This window comes from Alternaria ethzedia (assembly GCF_023757985.1).
Source record: "Alternaria ethzedia strain BMP 0044 chromosome Unknown scaffold_4, whole genome shotgun sequence".
NCBI classification, from domain to species: domain Eukaryota; kingdom Fungi; phylum Ascomycota; class Dothideomycetes; order Pleosporales; family Pleosporaceae; genus Alternaria; species Alternaria ethzedia.
In genome coordinates, this window is record NW_026056197.1 from 1,088,584 (window position 1) to 1,104,413 (window position 15,830).

The 15,830-nt window shown below is 53.7% G+C and overlaps 3 protein-coding genes across 3 annotated transcripts; 1 reads left to right on the forward strand and 2 right to left on the reverse strand.

Moving 5' to 3' along the window:
• Positions 1-125: 125 nt before the first annotated feature.
• Positions 126-4,547, reverse strand: J4E87_002496 (uncharacterized protein; the record flags this gene model as incomplete). The annotated part of the gene is made up of 8 exons (XM_049374133.1): positions 126-396; positions 446-2,192; positions 2,255-2,335; positions 2,389-2,613; positions 2,937-2,943; positions 2,989-3,098; positions 3,147-4,450; positions 4,540-4,547. 8 exons carry the CDS (start codon positions 4,545-4,547, stop codon positions 126-128), a joined length of 3,753 nt encoding a protein of 1,250 aa, XP_049236273.1.
• A 2,404-nt stretch (positions 4,548-6,951) lies between these two features.
• On the reverse strand, positions 6,952-10,837 carry J4E87_002497 (uncharacterized protein; the record flags this gene model as incomplete). The annotated part of the gene is made up of 2 exons (XM_049374134.1): positions 6,952-7,766; positions 7,816-10,837. 2 exons carry the CDS (start codon positions 10,835-10,837, stop codon positions 6,952-6,954), a joined length of 3,837 nt encoding a protein of 1,278 aa, XP_049236274.1.
• Positions 10,838-13,556: 2,719 nt separating this feature from the next.
• On the forward strand, positions 13,557-14,780 carry J4E87_002498 (uncharacterized protein; the record flags this gene model as incomplete). The annotated part of the gene is made up of 1 exon (XM_049374135.1): positions 13,557-14,780. One exon carries the CDS (start codon positions 13,557-13,559, stop codon positions 14,778-14,780), a length of 1,224 nt encoding a protein of 407 aa, XP_049236275.1.
• Between the last annotated feature and the right edge of the window lie 1,050 nt (positions 14,781-15,830).

The window sequence follows — 15,830 nt, forward strand, 5'->3', positions numbered from 1 at the left end:
CGACGATGGGACTTAGATATTCTTTTATTTCTTCCCAGACGCCCGCCTGCGAACAATGCCGATATGGCTTCTTATTTGTACAAATGCTATAGATCTCTAGCAAGATTTTGATACGCCCATCATTTCTACTCAACTCTCAATACCCTAGGTCCCTTCCTCTTGGTGGACCGCTTCTTCTTGTGGCCCTTGTCGAACGATACGGCGCTTTGATGGTCGCGACCAAAGTTGTCAAGATCCTTGACCTTGTAGATCCTGATGATCCAGTTCTCGCTGGTAAAGGCCTCTTCGATGGTGCTGAGCTCGGGGCCTTGAGCGGGGAGACGCGCGCCACGGACACGGTCCTGGGCTTGTCCGGCGGGGAACAGCGCGTTGTAGTTGTAGTAAGACATCTTGTACCTGATCTGCTGTTAGTATCTGCTGGAGTCGGTGGGACCAAATCACTTACATCAAGCTGTTCTTCATAGTGGGGGTAGCCTCCTCGTCCACACGGTACTCGCCTCGTGGAGTGAAGAAGTTGCGCTCCTTGACCTCATCGGGCCAGATACCCTCGGCAATCCTGACCATCCAGAGGAACTTGTTGATGTCGTCTCCAGAGTAGCCAAGTAGACCACCAAAGACGACCAATACGTAGTCGACCTCGTGTTGACGCATGATGGGGTAGCTGACCTCCTCCCTGGAGCTCATAGCCTTACCGACGGTAGCGATGTGCGTGTTGTTCCAGGTGTTGTTGTCGACAAGGGTTGGGCGGTCGGCCATACCACCAATCTGGTATCCGTAGTCCCACCACGACATGATCTTGGCGTTCTGAGGGGTGTTCTGCCTGAGCCAGTAGTATGCCTCACGGTAGTCATCGATGATGTGTTGGCTACCGTCAGGAAGTCTGGATGCGAGCACGACGGACGGCGAAGAGTAGGCGTTCGAAGTGACCCATGTGCAGTGCAGAACGAACAGCATGAGGTAGATGGCGGCGGTTCCGGCGACGGTAAGCTTGGAGGCATACGAGTAGATGCCGACGAGCGGGTTGCGTGTAGATCGGAGACCCTCGGGAAGGATAGCTGCAGCAGCGACTGCAGCGGTATCGGTGCTGCCGTTCTCGGTGACGGGCTTGGGGGTCTTGACGTCGAGGTAGGTGTCGAGAATCTGCGAGAAAGCGATTGCCGATGCAACGCAGACAATGGGAGTCAAAGTGAGCATGAGACGGACCATGACACCAGCGAAGTAACTGGCGAGCACAGCGTAGATGACAATGAAGACCTGCTCGTCAGTCAAAGTGCGGAAGCACAGGTAGACACCGGCGGGGAAGAGCCAGATCATCATGTTGAGATCGAAGAAGAAAGCGGGCCATGCGGTAGGCTGGTGCTCGGAAACGGAGGCGATGATAGGAATGTGAATCTTGGCGTATCCGGTATCCCAAAGCGAGTAGAAGCGGCCAGTCCAGGGCGCAATGACACCAGAAACGGTAAGAAGCACCAGTCCTCCGACACCGATGAGGAAGACACTCAGAACCAGAGCGCGGAGAAGCGTCTGGAATTGCTTGCCGGGAAGCTGTGCGCGAACCCAGTCGACAAAGGCCACCAGCTGGAGGAGGCCAAAGACGCCAAGCGCGGACATGTGCTCGCTACTGCGGATGGGCAAGAAACCGACGAAGGGAATCTGCATACTCGCAAGCGTGCCAAGCGCATACCACGAAGTATAACTGACATACAACCTCGGGCTGTATCGTCCCATGCAGATCAAGACGAAAGCGTGCAGGGGCAGCAAGTTGGTGATGAAGACGTATCCACCCCACGCTGACACCATGTATCCGTAGAACAGCGCAGTCAATGCACCCCAGAACATGGATCCGAGCTTGACTGCCTTGATCCACAGGAAGAAGGTGAAGACAAGCAGGAAGATGGCAATGGCCTCGTTATCGTAACTTCCTGCGACGGATCGCGAGATATAACCGGGGGTGATGCCCATGAAGGCTGCGGCGAGCAGACCGGCGGAGGGCGACGGGACCATCTCGGAGGTCAGGAGGTAAGTCGCGAGCGCGGTAAGACCCGAGAAGGCAGGCGCGAGGAGGACACAGATGTTTCGAATGTCGACGGGCATGGCGAGAGCGCGGAGGGCGTGGTAGATGACACCGCTGGTGACCATCAGTCCGGGGTAGAGAGTACCACCCGTGACTCGTCCAAGAGGGTGCCATGTTCCTGCATTCCATGTCAGTCCATTGTAGCTATATGGCATTGGAGCATGCGGCGGGGATGCGTACGGTCGTCGAACCAGTCCCAGAAGCTGTAGAAGCCATTCTGTACAAGGTATTTCGTCGCTCGGAAGTTGAACCACGGATCGACTGTATTGCATAATCAGTCAATTGCCCCATATCTCCTCAATTGTAGTACTAACACTCGTGAATGATGCTTTCAAAGCGAATAACGGAGAACAGACGACTGCTTACGGCGGCGGCAGCGATGAGGCACAAGATAATCACCCGGAGCAAGCCTCGAGTGTTGCGGCCAGTCGCCTGCTTGAGCAGCTGCCCGTCATCTACGGCGGCAGCCATGTTTGCAGGAGAAGTTAAGGAAGGTGAGGTTGTTGGTCGCAAGGCCGCGTCACGGAACTTCTCGAGAGCTATGCTTCATGAGCACACGTTTCCAACTCCACGCCTCGGCATTTGGTTTCGCCGACCTTCAACACCCCTGCAACGTCATCACCATCACCATGTCCGCGACAGCCACGGCGCGCCATTAAGCATGCAACATTCTTTCACTTTACGTCGATTCACATATGCAAAAATCATCTACTGGGTATCTGGATCTGCGCTCTGAGATATCACTAGTCTGCGCAAAAGAAATCCATCATGAAAGCCTCCGTCTCTTCAACATTGCAATTGGCGCAGACGCGATGATTGCAGTTTGCGCAAGCAACATCTACAACACCGCAAGGGTTCAGACATGTGCACTATATCTGTTAGCACTGTTACGAACAGCTGAAATGGTGACTTACACAATAGCGATTTGTTACCATGGTCGTTTGTCTTCGCTTTGGGTGTCGTTCGCCATATGCCGAATCTTCTGAACGCTGTCGTTTTACTGCAGTTCCTAGCGCGATATCACCTGCAAGTGGTGAGGGTCGCATCGATGCATGGCTTGAAATCGGCATACTGGGTATGTTGATCGGAGGAGGAGGATGATGCGGCGGCCGCGGCTGTGGAATATCGTCATCAACGTCTCCGGCGGCATCCACATCGCCGTCCTTGTCTCTCTCGTCCTCATCGTCAAAGTAGTCTCGTTTCTTCTTCTCTTCTAGCAGCTCTTTCTTCGGTCGGTTCTCTTCAGCACAGATCCAGTCATCGATATTTCTCCTCTCCTTCTCGAAGTGACGCGCGATGTGATCGAACCGCTCATCCCAAGCTGCATTGCGCCGCTCTTTGAGCTGCACTATATCTTTGCACAGGCCACACCAGAAGGTACCTTGGCAGTTCTTGCCAATCCTGCGGAGGTTGACACTCTCTTGAGCAACTTCACATGCCATCTTATGCTCCCTCTCCAGGTGGTTCTTGAACGCTCCTTCGCGGTATAGATGCACACCACAGACCTGGCCTGTCTGAAGTTCTTGGCCGCAGCGGAAGGCTTCCTGCTGGAAATGCTGACTGTTCTCGTGGCGCTTCCAATCTGACTTTGCGCCAAAGCGTTTGTGGCACTTGGGATATGTGCATCCATAAGGCCTGTTATGTCGCTTGATATGCTTACGCAGATCGCAATCACGAGCGACCGCAAATTCGCAGCCAGACATCGGACATGTCTTGTCATTGTTTGAAGAGCTCTTGCTGGAGCGACGCTGTTCTGTGTCGGGGGTTCTTGGGCCTTTGTTGACAAGCTCAGCCATCATCTTTAACAATGCATCATTCTTCTCAGACTTGGACGGCCTCCTAAATCTATCGTCGCGGTTGGCCTTTTGCAGCAACTCTAGTATGCGACTCTCAATGTCCACAGGCTCCGGCGAATGCAAGCGGTGTTCAGATTTCCTCTTGAGCTCTAGCGCTTGCTGCTCAGCCTTAGTCTGGGGTGCATTGGATAAAGAAGAACCCTGTGAGGACTTTTGAATCTTGACATGGTTACTTCCAGACGCGCCAGGAGCGGCCTTGATAGTGGAGAGAGCATCTTGTATCCCCGGTGCATTATGCCGAGAACGAATTATCTTCGGCGTTTTCTGAACACGGCTGTTGTGTGGTGCGGAAGTAAACCCAGGTCCAGAGAGCCGAGATGGTGGCTGTGCTTTAGGCACAAACAGTGAGTCCTGGCTTGGCGAAGATAGGTATCTGGCATCCTGTATCATGGGAAAGTCCATCATAGAGATGTTGCCCATCGTTGGGCTTATGGAGAAGGGAATCTCCATGCCAGCTACTGTTGACCCAATGTCCAGGGGTGTAACAATCGTTTTACCGTCTATAGGAGAGTCGACTCGCCTGGGACGCCATACCGATCTATCAATGTCAGCTTAGCTGACTCTTAAAGCATGAAATGTGCAAATCTACCTTTCTACGAGATCGAGTACGTTCTCATCTTTGTGCATCCTCTCAACATGCTGCTTGAAGTTGTCTAGGCGCGGCCAGACTTTCTCTTTGTTCCTACAATCCTCCACAGCACACTGGTAGGACTTCTTGTCAATGTCCTTCCGATGTAGGCTTTTCTGATGCCGCTCAAGATCATTCGTAGTTGTGAACCCCTCTACCCTTTTGCAGCCGGGTACGTCACACTTGAAGGGTTTGCTGTGTTTGAGCATGTGTTTCCTGTCACCTTCATCAGCACATGGTCATCTCATAGTGATGCCCATACGCACTTGAACTCTGAGTTGCACTTGAGTACTTCTGGGCACTCGTAGCATGGAAAGTCTTTCTTGGACCTTGACCTCCCACTACGACTGCTGACATGGGATCGTTGATCTGAAGGCATCCGTGACATCGTAGGAGCCTCGCTTGTGGCAGACTCGACATGCATATTGTTAATATCTGACATGAAACTTGCCGATAGCTCCTGATGGAGATGATCGGGATCATTGCTTATGACCGACTTGGTGTTCCGCGAAACGTAACCCTCGTCAGATGGCAAAGCCTGACTATCAACGTCAGATCCCGGACTCCATGGGAACTGGAAATTCACATTCGATCGAGGGGAAAGACCATGAGAATTACCAGACTGAGATAGCCTCAGATTGTACGGGCTCCATGCTGGCTCCGGCCCTCTAACTGCAGTCGAGCCATGATAAGGCCGTACATATTGTGGATCGAGAAGGTCAAAATCCCTCGGCATATGGGATCCAATACCATTGTCCAACGGAGAGAGATTGGTCTGACGATAGTTCATGCGATCGAAATCTCTTGCATGTGAAGTATTTCTTGGAGTATGTAAGGAGGCTGATGAGCTAGATCTTTGGCTCCGTACACTATGTGCACTCCGTGATTGTTGAGAAAACGTGCTCTGCTGCGTCTGCACAGGATCAATGTGCAGTGCAGGTATCTGGCGGCCATAGTATTGGTTGGGAACTGAGATGTTATAAGACTGTTGATAGTCCCCGTTCTGGTTGTGGAGTGACATGTTCGCTATCATGGGTCAGCATCTTTCGGGGCTGCCTCAGGCACCAACATGCCACCCAATTCATCCCAACCAGCTCTCGAACATGGAAAGAGGCATCATCGTCGTACAAGCATCAGTATATAAGTAGAGACAAGAAGAGAAACAAGAGTATAGAAAAGGCAACAACAACACATACCTGTAATCTCAACTCGTCAGCCTACTGCGATATGGAAGCCTTACGCCTGCCTCAAGGAACGCCGTACGCAAACCGTTTCAGAGGAACAGGCGCGCAGCTGTGCATTAGTAGATTCCAGCTGCAGCACACCGCCCCAATCTGCTAAGACGACAAGCCAGATGGGTACATGTAACAGGTAATGTGTGTGAGGTCCTCCGTTTCGTGTCCCATGCGCACGGGCATGCGCTGCCTGCCGGTGAGATATGAGGAAAGGCTCCAATACCAAGACGCTGTCACCTCATCGCGTGCACTTGCCCTGCACTGGCTGTATCGGAGGACTTCGATTCGAGATGGCTAAAATAGAGGACTGTAGTATGTCGTCACGGGTTCTTTCCACACGTAGTGGTTATCGCAGTTGTACGCCTGTGATCGCGATGGCGAGGGTGCGCCGCATGTGGGCGGCCTCCCAGTCCTCCTCGCGCAGGGGCGCTACCAGGAAGGCGACCGGTGCCCTCTTTGCCCTCTTTCTCTTTCTGACAGCTCATTCGTGCTGGGGATGCACCTAGCGAGCCGTTCACCGAATTGCAGATGGAGGACTCCAAGTTGCGGGTGGCTGTGTTGAGAGTCCTCCATGTGCGTGGGAGACGCATGCAGCCAATCACAGCCTCGGACCGGGTTCCTCCCCGGCGGCGCGATCGATTTAGCACGCCGCGCTGATGTGTGTATGACAGGGCGCGGGGGCTGGAGGTTTGAAAATAAGTCAGGCATTGTACTCGCGCAAAGGGGTTTTACTGGCGCTGGCGATGGCTGTCGTGCAATCACGCCCTTGTGGAGTGGAAGGTACCTAGGGGCTTTAAGTGGGTCGCAGCTTAAAGTGTACGATGTACCTCACAAATGGTACTATATCGTATGGAGCGGACAACAAAGTATGGAAAATCGAGGCATTGAGAAATTGATGCAATTAACGCGCCGATGTCTATAATACCATGCATGCCTATTGCACCATCAGATGCGACAATGTAGTCGATCCAATTCGAATCCGAAGCGACAGTAGGTATCGTAACGCGTCTAAACCAAATTCGCCTCGTAAACATGAAAACCTCTTCCGCTGTGCAAGAGTGGATATCGTACGAAATCAACGTGAGCCAAAACAAAATCAGATCCTACGCCTATCCTATGGGCGTGTCGATCGAAACCCCTCCCATAATCCATCCCCGTCTATTGCTGATGTTGGTATTGATAGTTGTGTTGTGCCGTCAGATACGACATGGCAGGGTAGGTGCTGCCTTGTTGGTAAGACATAGCGTTGTTGGTATCGTAGCCCATGTTCGGCATCTCAGTCGTCAAGCCCTGCGGCTCTTGAGTGTAGTAGGAAGGAAAAGGTGTAGTCGTAGCGTCGACCGGAGAGTCTGTGTACAGCGACTGCTGTTGTTGAACTGTATTAACAGGATTCATGCCATATTGCTGCACCCCGTTCTGCATATTCCCATTCTGGTATGGCTGACTAGGAATTTGCAGCCCGTTCGTATAGCCATTGTGTGGCTTCCGAGGGACCTGTAGGCCTGGGTAGGTCTGGTTCGTGAAATTTGTGGCATTGTTTGCCACATAGTTCGCATAACCGCTAGTCTGAGTCGGTGGCGGTGCCATTTGTGGTGGGGGGTAGGTTTGCATCGGCGTAGATCCTGCCTGAGATTTTGTTTCCTGAGGATAAAGACTGTGAGGGTCGATACCAGGTGCATATGCGGCATTAGGATTGTAGCGCGACGGGTTATCTAGTGGCGAACGGCCTGGAGTGATGGAGAGCTTGCGGCTTTCGGGTAGCTCTACCACGGGGCTAATGATGCTGTCCGCGTTGAGCTGCTTCTGGTCCACAAGCGTAAGAATGGGCATGCTGAGCTGCTCCATGTGTTTTGCCAAGTGAACAGTCAATTTCTTCCAGCTCGTACAGATGTTGCCACAAAACCGGCATGGCTCGTCCTTGGGTTGCTTAGTCGTGTCGCGACGACATCTTTCGACAATGGCCCAAATGTCATCTGCCTTTGCGTTAGCGAGATCTCAAACAAAAAGACTTGCCCATCTCACCCTGGTCACCAGTTGCTGTCGCGTCTTTGTGAGCGGCTCGGGTACGTTGCCGTGGCTCAGCTATTTTGTGCTCACGAACCAGATGCTGCACGAAGTTGTCCTTGCGATAGCAGGTATGGTTGCAGTCTGCGATCTGACATGTCCAGTTCTCCAGCTGACGGTGTCGCTCGTTCTCATGTCTGACCCAGTCCGCCTTGCGCTTGAACGATTTCGGTTCCCCGCAATTGGGGAAGGTGCATGTGAAAGGCTGTACGTCTTCATGCACATGCTTGGTCCAATCGGACGGCTTGTAGAACTTTTTGACCTTGAAACACAATGTGCATTCGAACTCGGCTGGTAGGCGCTTGACAGGGGGAAGAGGTACACCTGATGGGAACGCGGCAGGAGCCACATTACCTTCTAGCGGGGGCTCGCCATCGTCGTCGGAAGAACCAGGTGCAGTGACCTGGAAACCGATGAAAGGAGTTTCGGCATCCTTGGCACCGGCTTTCGGAGGGAGTTGCTTCGCCTCACCACCGAGGTCAGTACAAAACTTTGCAGAGGCACAATTCTTATGCTGTACGGCGTTGAGATGCTTGACCTTGAACTCCAATAATCTCTTGTATCTGCGCATTTGCTCCTGGGTGATACGCTCAACCATGAAATCAGCCAGGCGTGGGTTCAGTTGTCTAGCATGACTTCTGAAGCCGTCGTACGTCGGGACAATGGGGTCGGTGCGGACCGTGAGATCCATACTAATGGGATCTTGGTCATCTTCATCATCGTCTCCAGCTGGACTTGGCTGTGCGGAAGGCTTCGTGGCCTCTGTGTCCGCGAGCGGTGAAGCTAACATAGGCATCGGTGGACCTCCGTGCTGCGTCATCAGCTCAGCCAGCCCAGGCGATCTCCCTCTCCCGATATCGCTCCTGCTTCGAGTACGTCTGATGGCATTTTTGGGACCTTTGTACCACGGGCCCGCTGCCGCAGACAGACCTACTGAACTAAGTTGTCCCCCGTCCTTGCTATGACTGCTTAGGTTTGTATCAACTCGAGGAGATTTTGGACGACCCCAACTACCTATACGTTTCGGCTTCTCCATGATGGGCTCCTTGGACTTGTCCGAGGCTGCATCAGACTGCTGCACTGGTATACTGCCCTTGCGCTTGAGTATATTGCTTGGTGTACGTTTGGGTAGAATGTTTTCCAAGAAGCTGGGCCGCCGTTGTCGCTCCTTGCTCTTTCGTGGCTCGGGTTCAATGACTTTGATAACACCGGGAGCTGCACGTATGCTACCAATATCAGACTCGCTGAGACGGCGTGAGCCAACGGTTGCCGCGAGTGAAGCTTGTTCAACGTCCTTCGCTCGCACCAAGAAGCGCATCATCGCAGCATTGGATGTGGGCGGCTGATATCGAGCTGATGGGTTTGGCGGGTGTGGCTGCAACGGTCCATCTACCCATGGCTTGACAACAGTACCATCCTTTGGTATAAGTTCTTGTGTCGGAGGAAAGTACGAGTTTTCTATATGGCTTGCGTTGATATCGATTGCAGCGGGTGGGGATTCAGGTTCCGCCGACTCATCATCGTCGTAATCGTAGTCGCCGTAATCGCTTCGTTCGTCAATGTACACCCCAGGTCCAGGTATGCCCGAATCATCTATACGGTCGAAATTGGTACGCACACCTAGCCCGAAGCTATCGGGGAGAGCCCGGCGTTGAATGTCGTTGTGACTCTTCGCTCGACGACGACCCGTGATGGGCTTGAGTAGATTATTCGAAGGCCCTACATCGCCTGCTTCGCTTCCGACCTCACTCTTAGTGAGCCATTCCTGCACTTCAAGCTTCTTCTCATCCTTCGAGCGTTGCTCTGCAATTTCCTCTATGCTGGGGATCCATGCGTCACCCATCCGGCGGCGCTCGTCAGGGTTGATACCGTTCTGCCCCGACTGTCCTGTCGTGAGCCAGGAGCCATCCTCGTTGCGATCGGGTCCACGGACTCCTGGTCGCGAATGCACGTTCTCGTGAGGCTCCGCTTCACTATCCGAGTCACCGTTATGGGCATACGGTGATAGGTGATTACCAGAATGACGACTGCCATAGCTGTGCTTGCTGACAGGCATGCTATTGTCGGAACGCGAAGGCGAATCTTCTCTGCTATAGTTCTCCACACGTACAATGGGACTCGTCAAATGTCGCGTGAGGGGCCTTGGGTTTGCCATTGACACGTTTCCGGGACTATTCGTTAGAGCTGGACTGTGTGTTTGCTTGATAGGTGTTGTATGCGGCAGATGATTCGCTTGGTTTGGCGGCGTCGACATGTTCCCGTTGTACTGCATAGAGGGGAAAGCTGAGCTCTCATCGCCTAGTGCCGGACTGGAATTGTTCGTCGCACTGGGCGACATTAATTGATGGTGCGGGTTTAGCGAAGTGTTATTGAGGTGGTTGCTTGGCTGAGCGTTGTACGTGTTCAGCGTCCCTGAGGTCAAGGCTGACATGTCAACATGCTCTTGGAATGCCGGAAAATTACTGGCCGAACCGTTATCGGCAAAAGTCAGGCCAGAGAATTCATCGAGAACGTGTCCATTGAAATTTGGTGTTGCATAAGCGCTGAGATCGTGGTGACTGGGATCGCTCATATAACCTGTTTCTGGGCTAAAATGCTCAACTGAATGCGAAGGCGAGATGTTCTGTCCGTTTCCGTAGTAGGATCCCGGAGAAAGACCGTAGTTTTGAACTTGATTGTAGGCATTCGGTGGTGGATATGACATGTCCGGATGTAATGAGGAGTCGAGAGAGGATCCAACGTTAGGAGTGAAGATGGATTCCTGCCCAGGGGTGCTGGATGAGGGAAGCGATACCATGGACCCATCGTAAACCATGGATGTCGGCTCTGCAGAGTACGTGAATGTGCCTTGCGCGTCTGGCATTAGGAAGTTGCCGCCAGTAGGCGCAAGTTGATAGCCGCTAGTCTGCACATCCTGAGGGTGGCGTGGCTGACGCCGAGGGTCCTGGTAGGGCTGTGTATGCGTATCGACTGCTTGCATGATTATTTTGGCTGTAACGAACAACCTGAAAGTGGAGTCGATAGTAGATTAGGTCGCGACGATCAACAAATGGTTGCGACGGGCAGAATGGTGTGGAGGGTAACGTGACTGTAGCCAGCGCTGCTTAGGGCGGCATAGTGCTGCCTGAAGGTTACTGATGTTGAATATTGCGAAAGTCAGAAAACCAGATGAGGGGAAAGTGTCGCAGCGCGTCCAGTTACCCAGATAGGTTGGTGGGATGGCGGAACGAGGGAGAGAAATATCGCAGTGCGGCTGAAAGCGAAAGAGGACAGGCTGCTGTAGCTTGAAGCTGGATGGCGATCTGCCTCGCACAGGACGGAAGTTTGGAGCCGTTGAGGCTAGAGGCAGTGCCGGCACTCTGCGATGTTGACAGCTTCAGGGTGGGTCGCGAGCGAAATCGGGAGACGGCGCGCGCGAACAACAGAGAAGCGGCGTAAAGTGCTTGGATGGTTGGTAGAAACAGAGTGGATTTCGATGTCGACGGTGGAGCCAGCGGCAGCAACGAGCGAAAGTCGAGGCACCGGTCAAGGCTGATTCCCCCCAAGATCTCCAGAATGGTAAGACCGGGGTAGAGCGATGCACGCCAAGCAGAAGTTCGCCGTCTCGAAACAATGTGGGCACAGGCAGTCCAGATGTCTATGAGGTCGTGAGAAAGAGGCAGAACGACCGAAAACAAGCGCGACGGCGCGACGGTAGCTGTGAGCTTGACTGGCGTCTCGAGGCAGATTTGCAGATGCGTGACACGCTCTTGGCAGGCTTGATACAAACGGCACAGCCTCAGTTGCTATACAGAAGCGGGAGCAGGGGGCTGAACATGGGGCGAGCGGGTGGCTATGCTTCAAGATGATATCCTCATGGCGAATTCAACCTGCTATGCGTGATGCTTGTAGTAACTCCTGTCATCAAAATCTACTGAGGCGGTCACTCCAAACCGCGCTCGAGGTGCGAAACATGCAGCGGCCTTTGTTGTGCGCCCGCGTAGGCTGGCGCTTAGCTGTTTAGCAGCCGAACGCTGATGCTATATAAAGGCAGGCCAAGCCTAAAACTGCTCTTCTGGAGAGCATACCAGCGACGTAGCAAGCCTGCTAGTAATCAGACGCGTGCGATGGACAACACGGACAAGGTTGCGCTGCTGTTCGCGTCGCTGATTTGCGAATGTCGCGATATGACGGCATATAGTAGCATGGACTGCCTTGCATGATCAGCGATTCAGCCACGCCTAGAGATGAAGCTTTCCTAGCCACGTCGCAAGCGGATAAGGTAGTGGCTGGCCCCAGTTTTGGATTATGAGCGAAGCCGGATGGTCTCCCGGGCTGTTGTGGGGCTCACGGGAATATGGCGAAGGAGCACATCGACCTGCTGTCTTCAGCGTACACTACCTTGATCTAGGCTAGGTCTCGAGAACCATGCTGTCATGTTGCTGCGGGCGAGTAGTATGGCGGAAATGGCAGGATCGCTTCGCCTGGAAACGATACAAGTATAGTGCGCCGCACTCATAGGTTGTGATATATAGCTGCGAGTGCCGCATACTGTGGTAGACGCCGAAGCCACGAGTGACAGCAATGGTCTGATTTCAGTGGCCATGAAACGCGCCGCTGGGTCTAGCGGGCTATGCATATAGTCCTCATCGCGAGATTGTTAAGGTAGCAGTCGAGTTGGCATGCCGGCGCCAGGTGAGACGCAGCCGCAGGCGGAAGATCCGAGCCAGGCTATGGATGTCGCAACAGCTTTTCGAGTACTACTACCGGAACATGTAAGGTACCCGGAATGAGGGTCTTGTGCAGATGTTGTGTCGATCCAGGGCTGGCGATCGCAAAAGCTGACGTCACTGCAGGCCTCTCCCACGGACTTTTGATGCCATCGTGAGATAGAGCGTACCTAGGTATCGAAGTGCTTGTGCAGGTTGGATGTACCGAACATGTACTGCAGATGTCTGCTTACCCTACCTCGCAATGGTGAGGCCAGGAACGGCCAAAGCACTCTCAAGCCGACGGAATAATTTCTTGCGAACCTTGGAATCTTTGTCGAGGAAAGTCCGCGAGCTCTGGGCGCATCGGGGCATGGGATGTAGAGTGTGTCTGATTGATGAGGCTCGGAGATGGGGCTAACCATTTCCATGGTCGCGATCCAGGCGTGCGGGCAAGCGCAACCGGTGTGTCTAACGGCAGTCACCCTTCGGTGGAGCGGAGGCTAACAACAGCAGCATCCACTCTTTCTGCAGCACCGCTGGACGCGAAAATGGAACGAGATGTGCCTCAGAGCGCTTCTTCTTCCTCTTCCTTTTTCACTTCCATCCTACAGTCTGCCAACTATCGCTTCATCTCTTCCCCGCATCTGCGTCAGCGAATTTCTGCGCGTCACTGGCCACATTCGCATGTGATAGCATCACCAGACGGAGCCCGCACCTTACACGCAGCACGAACAGCACCACAGAGCATTGGAGCGTTGCACAACACCTAATAGTACTGTGCTAGCAGCAAGCGCCTGAAGTGTACGGGCTTCTGCAAAACAATAAAGACGCGAAAAGCACAAAGCCTACGAAACGTCCTAGGCTTGTCTATTACGGCGTCTTGCTTAGGAGCAATCGACTCTACGATCGCAGTACCAGATACTAGACGCTCCTTGTATTCTCGAGTGGGTATAATCAGCGCGATCAACCTTTCACGCCATACCCAACTTACCCTCTCACACCGCTGTCATGCCTGGGCTCAACGAAACCATCTTACGGCCCGATTCCAGGGAACTGCTCCCACCACTGCTGGCCTGTCTGTCGACAGCAAATGCTTCCAAAGACGTACCTCCGGGTCTTCTACCCCTCCTATCGCCTATCCTCCGCCAACGTGTACAGCTTCTGTCTTCCAACGAGTGGTTGTCGCTGTTGTGCTGGGACCGAGACATCGCGTCACGACTGCCGCAAATCATCGAGAAGATAAATGTCGAACCCCACCCAGCTTCTGGGGAGATCGAAGTGGAGGAACCAGATCAGATACTATACCGACGATCAGACCCCGAGACCCTACACGCCAAGTTGATACTGGGTGAATATGGAATCATCCCAACATACCTCTGGTGCACTGGTGGAGAAGGCGGAAGCCGCTGGCTACTGGCTGAGCTGAGAGGAACAGAAGACGTTGACGACGGCACCGAGTGGTTCGAGAACGTTCCCACTGCTGACGAGGCCGGCTTCAGGCGAAAGTCTGTGTCAGTCAAGAGCAACGGCGTCACACCCTACCAAGCCGTGGTCCAACCCGAGCCCGCTGCGGAGGAAGCAGAAGAAGAGGACGACGGTTCTTACTGGGCTGCATACGATCAGACGCCTGGGCGAACACCACAGCCTAGGCGATCCCCTGCGCCAGGAACCAGCGGCCGAACGCAGATCGGGCCGTCGCAGTCAGAGCTCGAGTACTTCGAGCGCTACGCGTCGGAAGTGCAGCCAGCGCTCGATGCGCACGACCCAGACGAAGAAGAGCCTGCAGCTGGCGAGTCGACGCTCAATGGCAACGCTCTCAGCTACACGCGCGAACCGCAGACCGAGCCCCTCGACACAACGAACCTGGGCCCGAACGGCTACGACTCGTCGATGCCACCGGCACACACAAGCGGTCTTCTGAACGGCAGCGGCGTTCATGGCAACGACAGCGCGGTGCATCTCGAGTCCATTGAGCAGGACCAAGGCGCTACCGCAAACGCCCTGAGCCACCCCCGACCCTCTTCTTCGGCATCGACCAACTCAGTCGAGAGGCTAGAGCGAAAGGCGGAGAACTACAGCCAGGCCGAGCTTGCGATCAAGCAACATATCAGCACGGATATCAAGAGCCTGTTCCGGTTGGCGAGAGCGTCGGGCATAGACAGGGAGGAGTTTGAGAGAATTATTCAGAGGGAGCTTGAGGTATTACCCATGCTTGAGCAGGAGATGTCATAAATTGGGCCATGTAGGAGGGCTAGATTGGATAGTAGGAAACGACCAAGAGGTCGGGTCCATGGGCATTTGTTGGCGTTTAGCATAGCTTAGCCATTGCATAGTATTCCTAAATAGCGAAAATGACGTTCGCAGCAAAGAAAGGCCTTGTCCATGCCCCGCCAGACCGTTGTGACGCTTTTGCCGTTCCTTGAAAGCAAGATAGTCCACGTAAAGCTGTCGACACCTCAACGCCAGTCTCCTTTCCTTCCTGAGCCCCAACCATCCTTATATGATCCTCTACCGCCTTCTCTGCGCATCGCCACTCGCGAACTTGGCACCACTTGCTTTGAGCTGCTGCAAGATGTCCACCGCATTCGAGCTGTTCAGGTTCATCGTCTGGTCCATGCCCGCACTTCCGCGACCGATCTCCTCTACCACGTTGTTGGGGTCCGCAGCGCCGATCACCGGCACTTCAGAAGCGAGCCATTGCTGGAAGGGTTTCGCGACAAAGTAGCCATCCGAGGTAAACCACCGGGTCAGGGGCGCGCGGATGTGGATCGTTTGTTTGGGATTCGAGGCGTAGGGGGCGGGTGTGAAGACGACGTCGCATTCGTAGATTGGAATGTGCTTCTTTGTGGAGGAGGATATCCTCACCTTGATGTTGTCAGTATCATCAAACATGTAGGTATGGAGATCAAGCATATGAACATACCCTGCCTGTCTTGCCCTCTCCCTCATACACTACACCCTTCTCCACGAACCATAGCCAATAGCTGAATGCGGTGTTCAACAGAAAGTATGCGACGACAGCAGGCAGTGTGTAGGGCTTGCTGGCTTCCCAGCCGAACTTCCAGTCGTAGTAGAAGAGTGCGCCGGCGATGGTGACAGCCGTATAGCCGAGGACTAACCGCACATCGGTCTGTGTGTGGATCTGCTTGAACTTGAGGCTGTTGAGGTAGTTGGGGAGGGCGTCGTCGGTCGTGTTCTTGAGGTCTGATCGCGAGTATTAGATATGGCCTGTAGGCGAATGCGTAGATGGTTGTGGTGAAGGGAATGGAAGCATACCGGCGA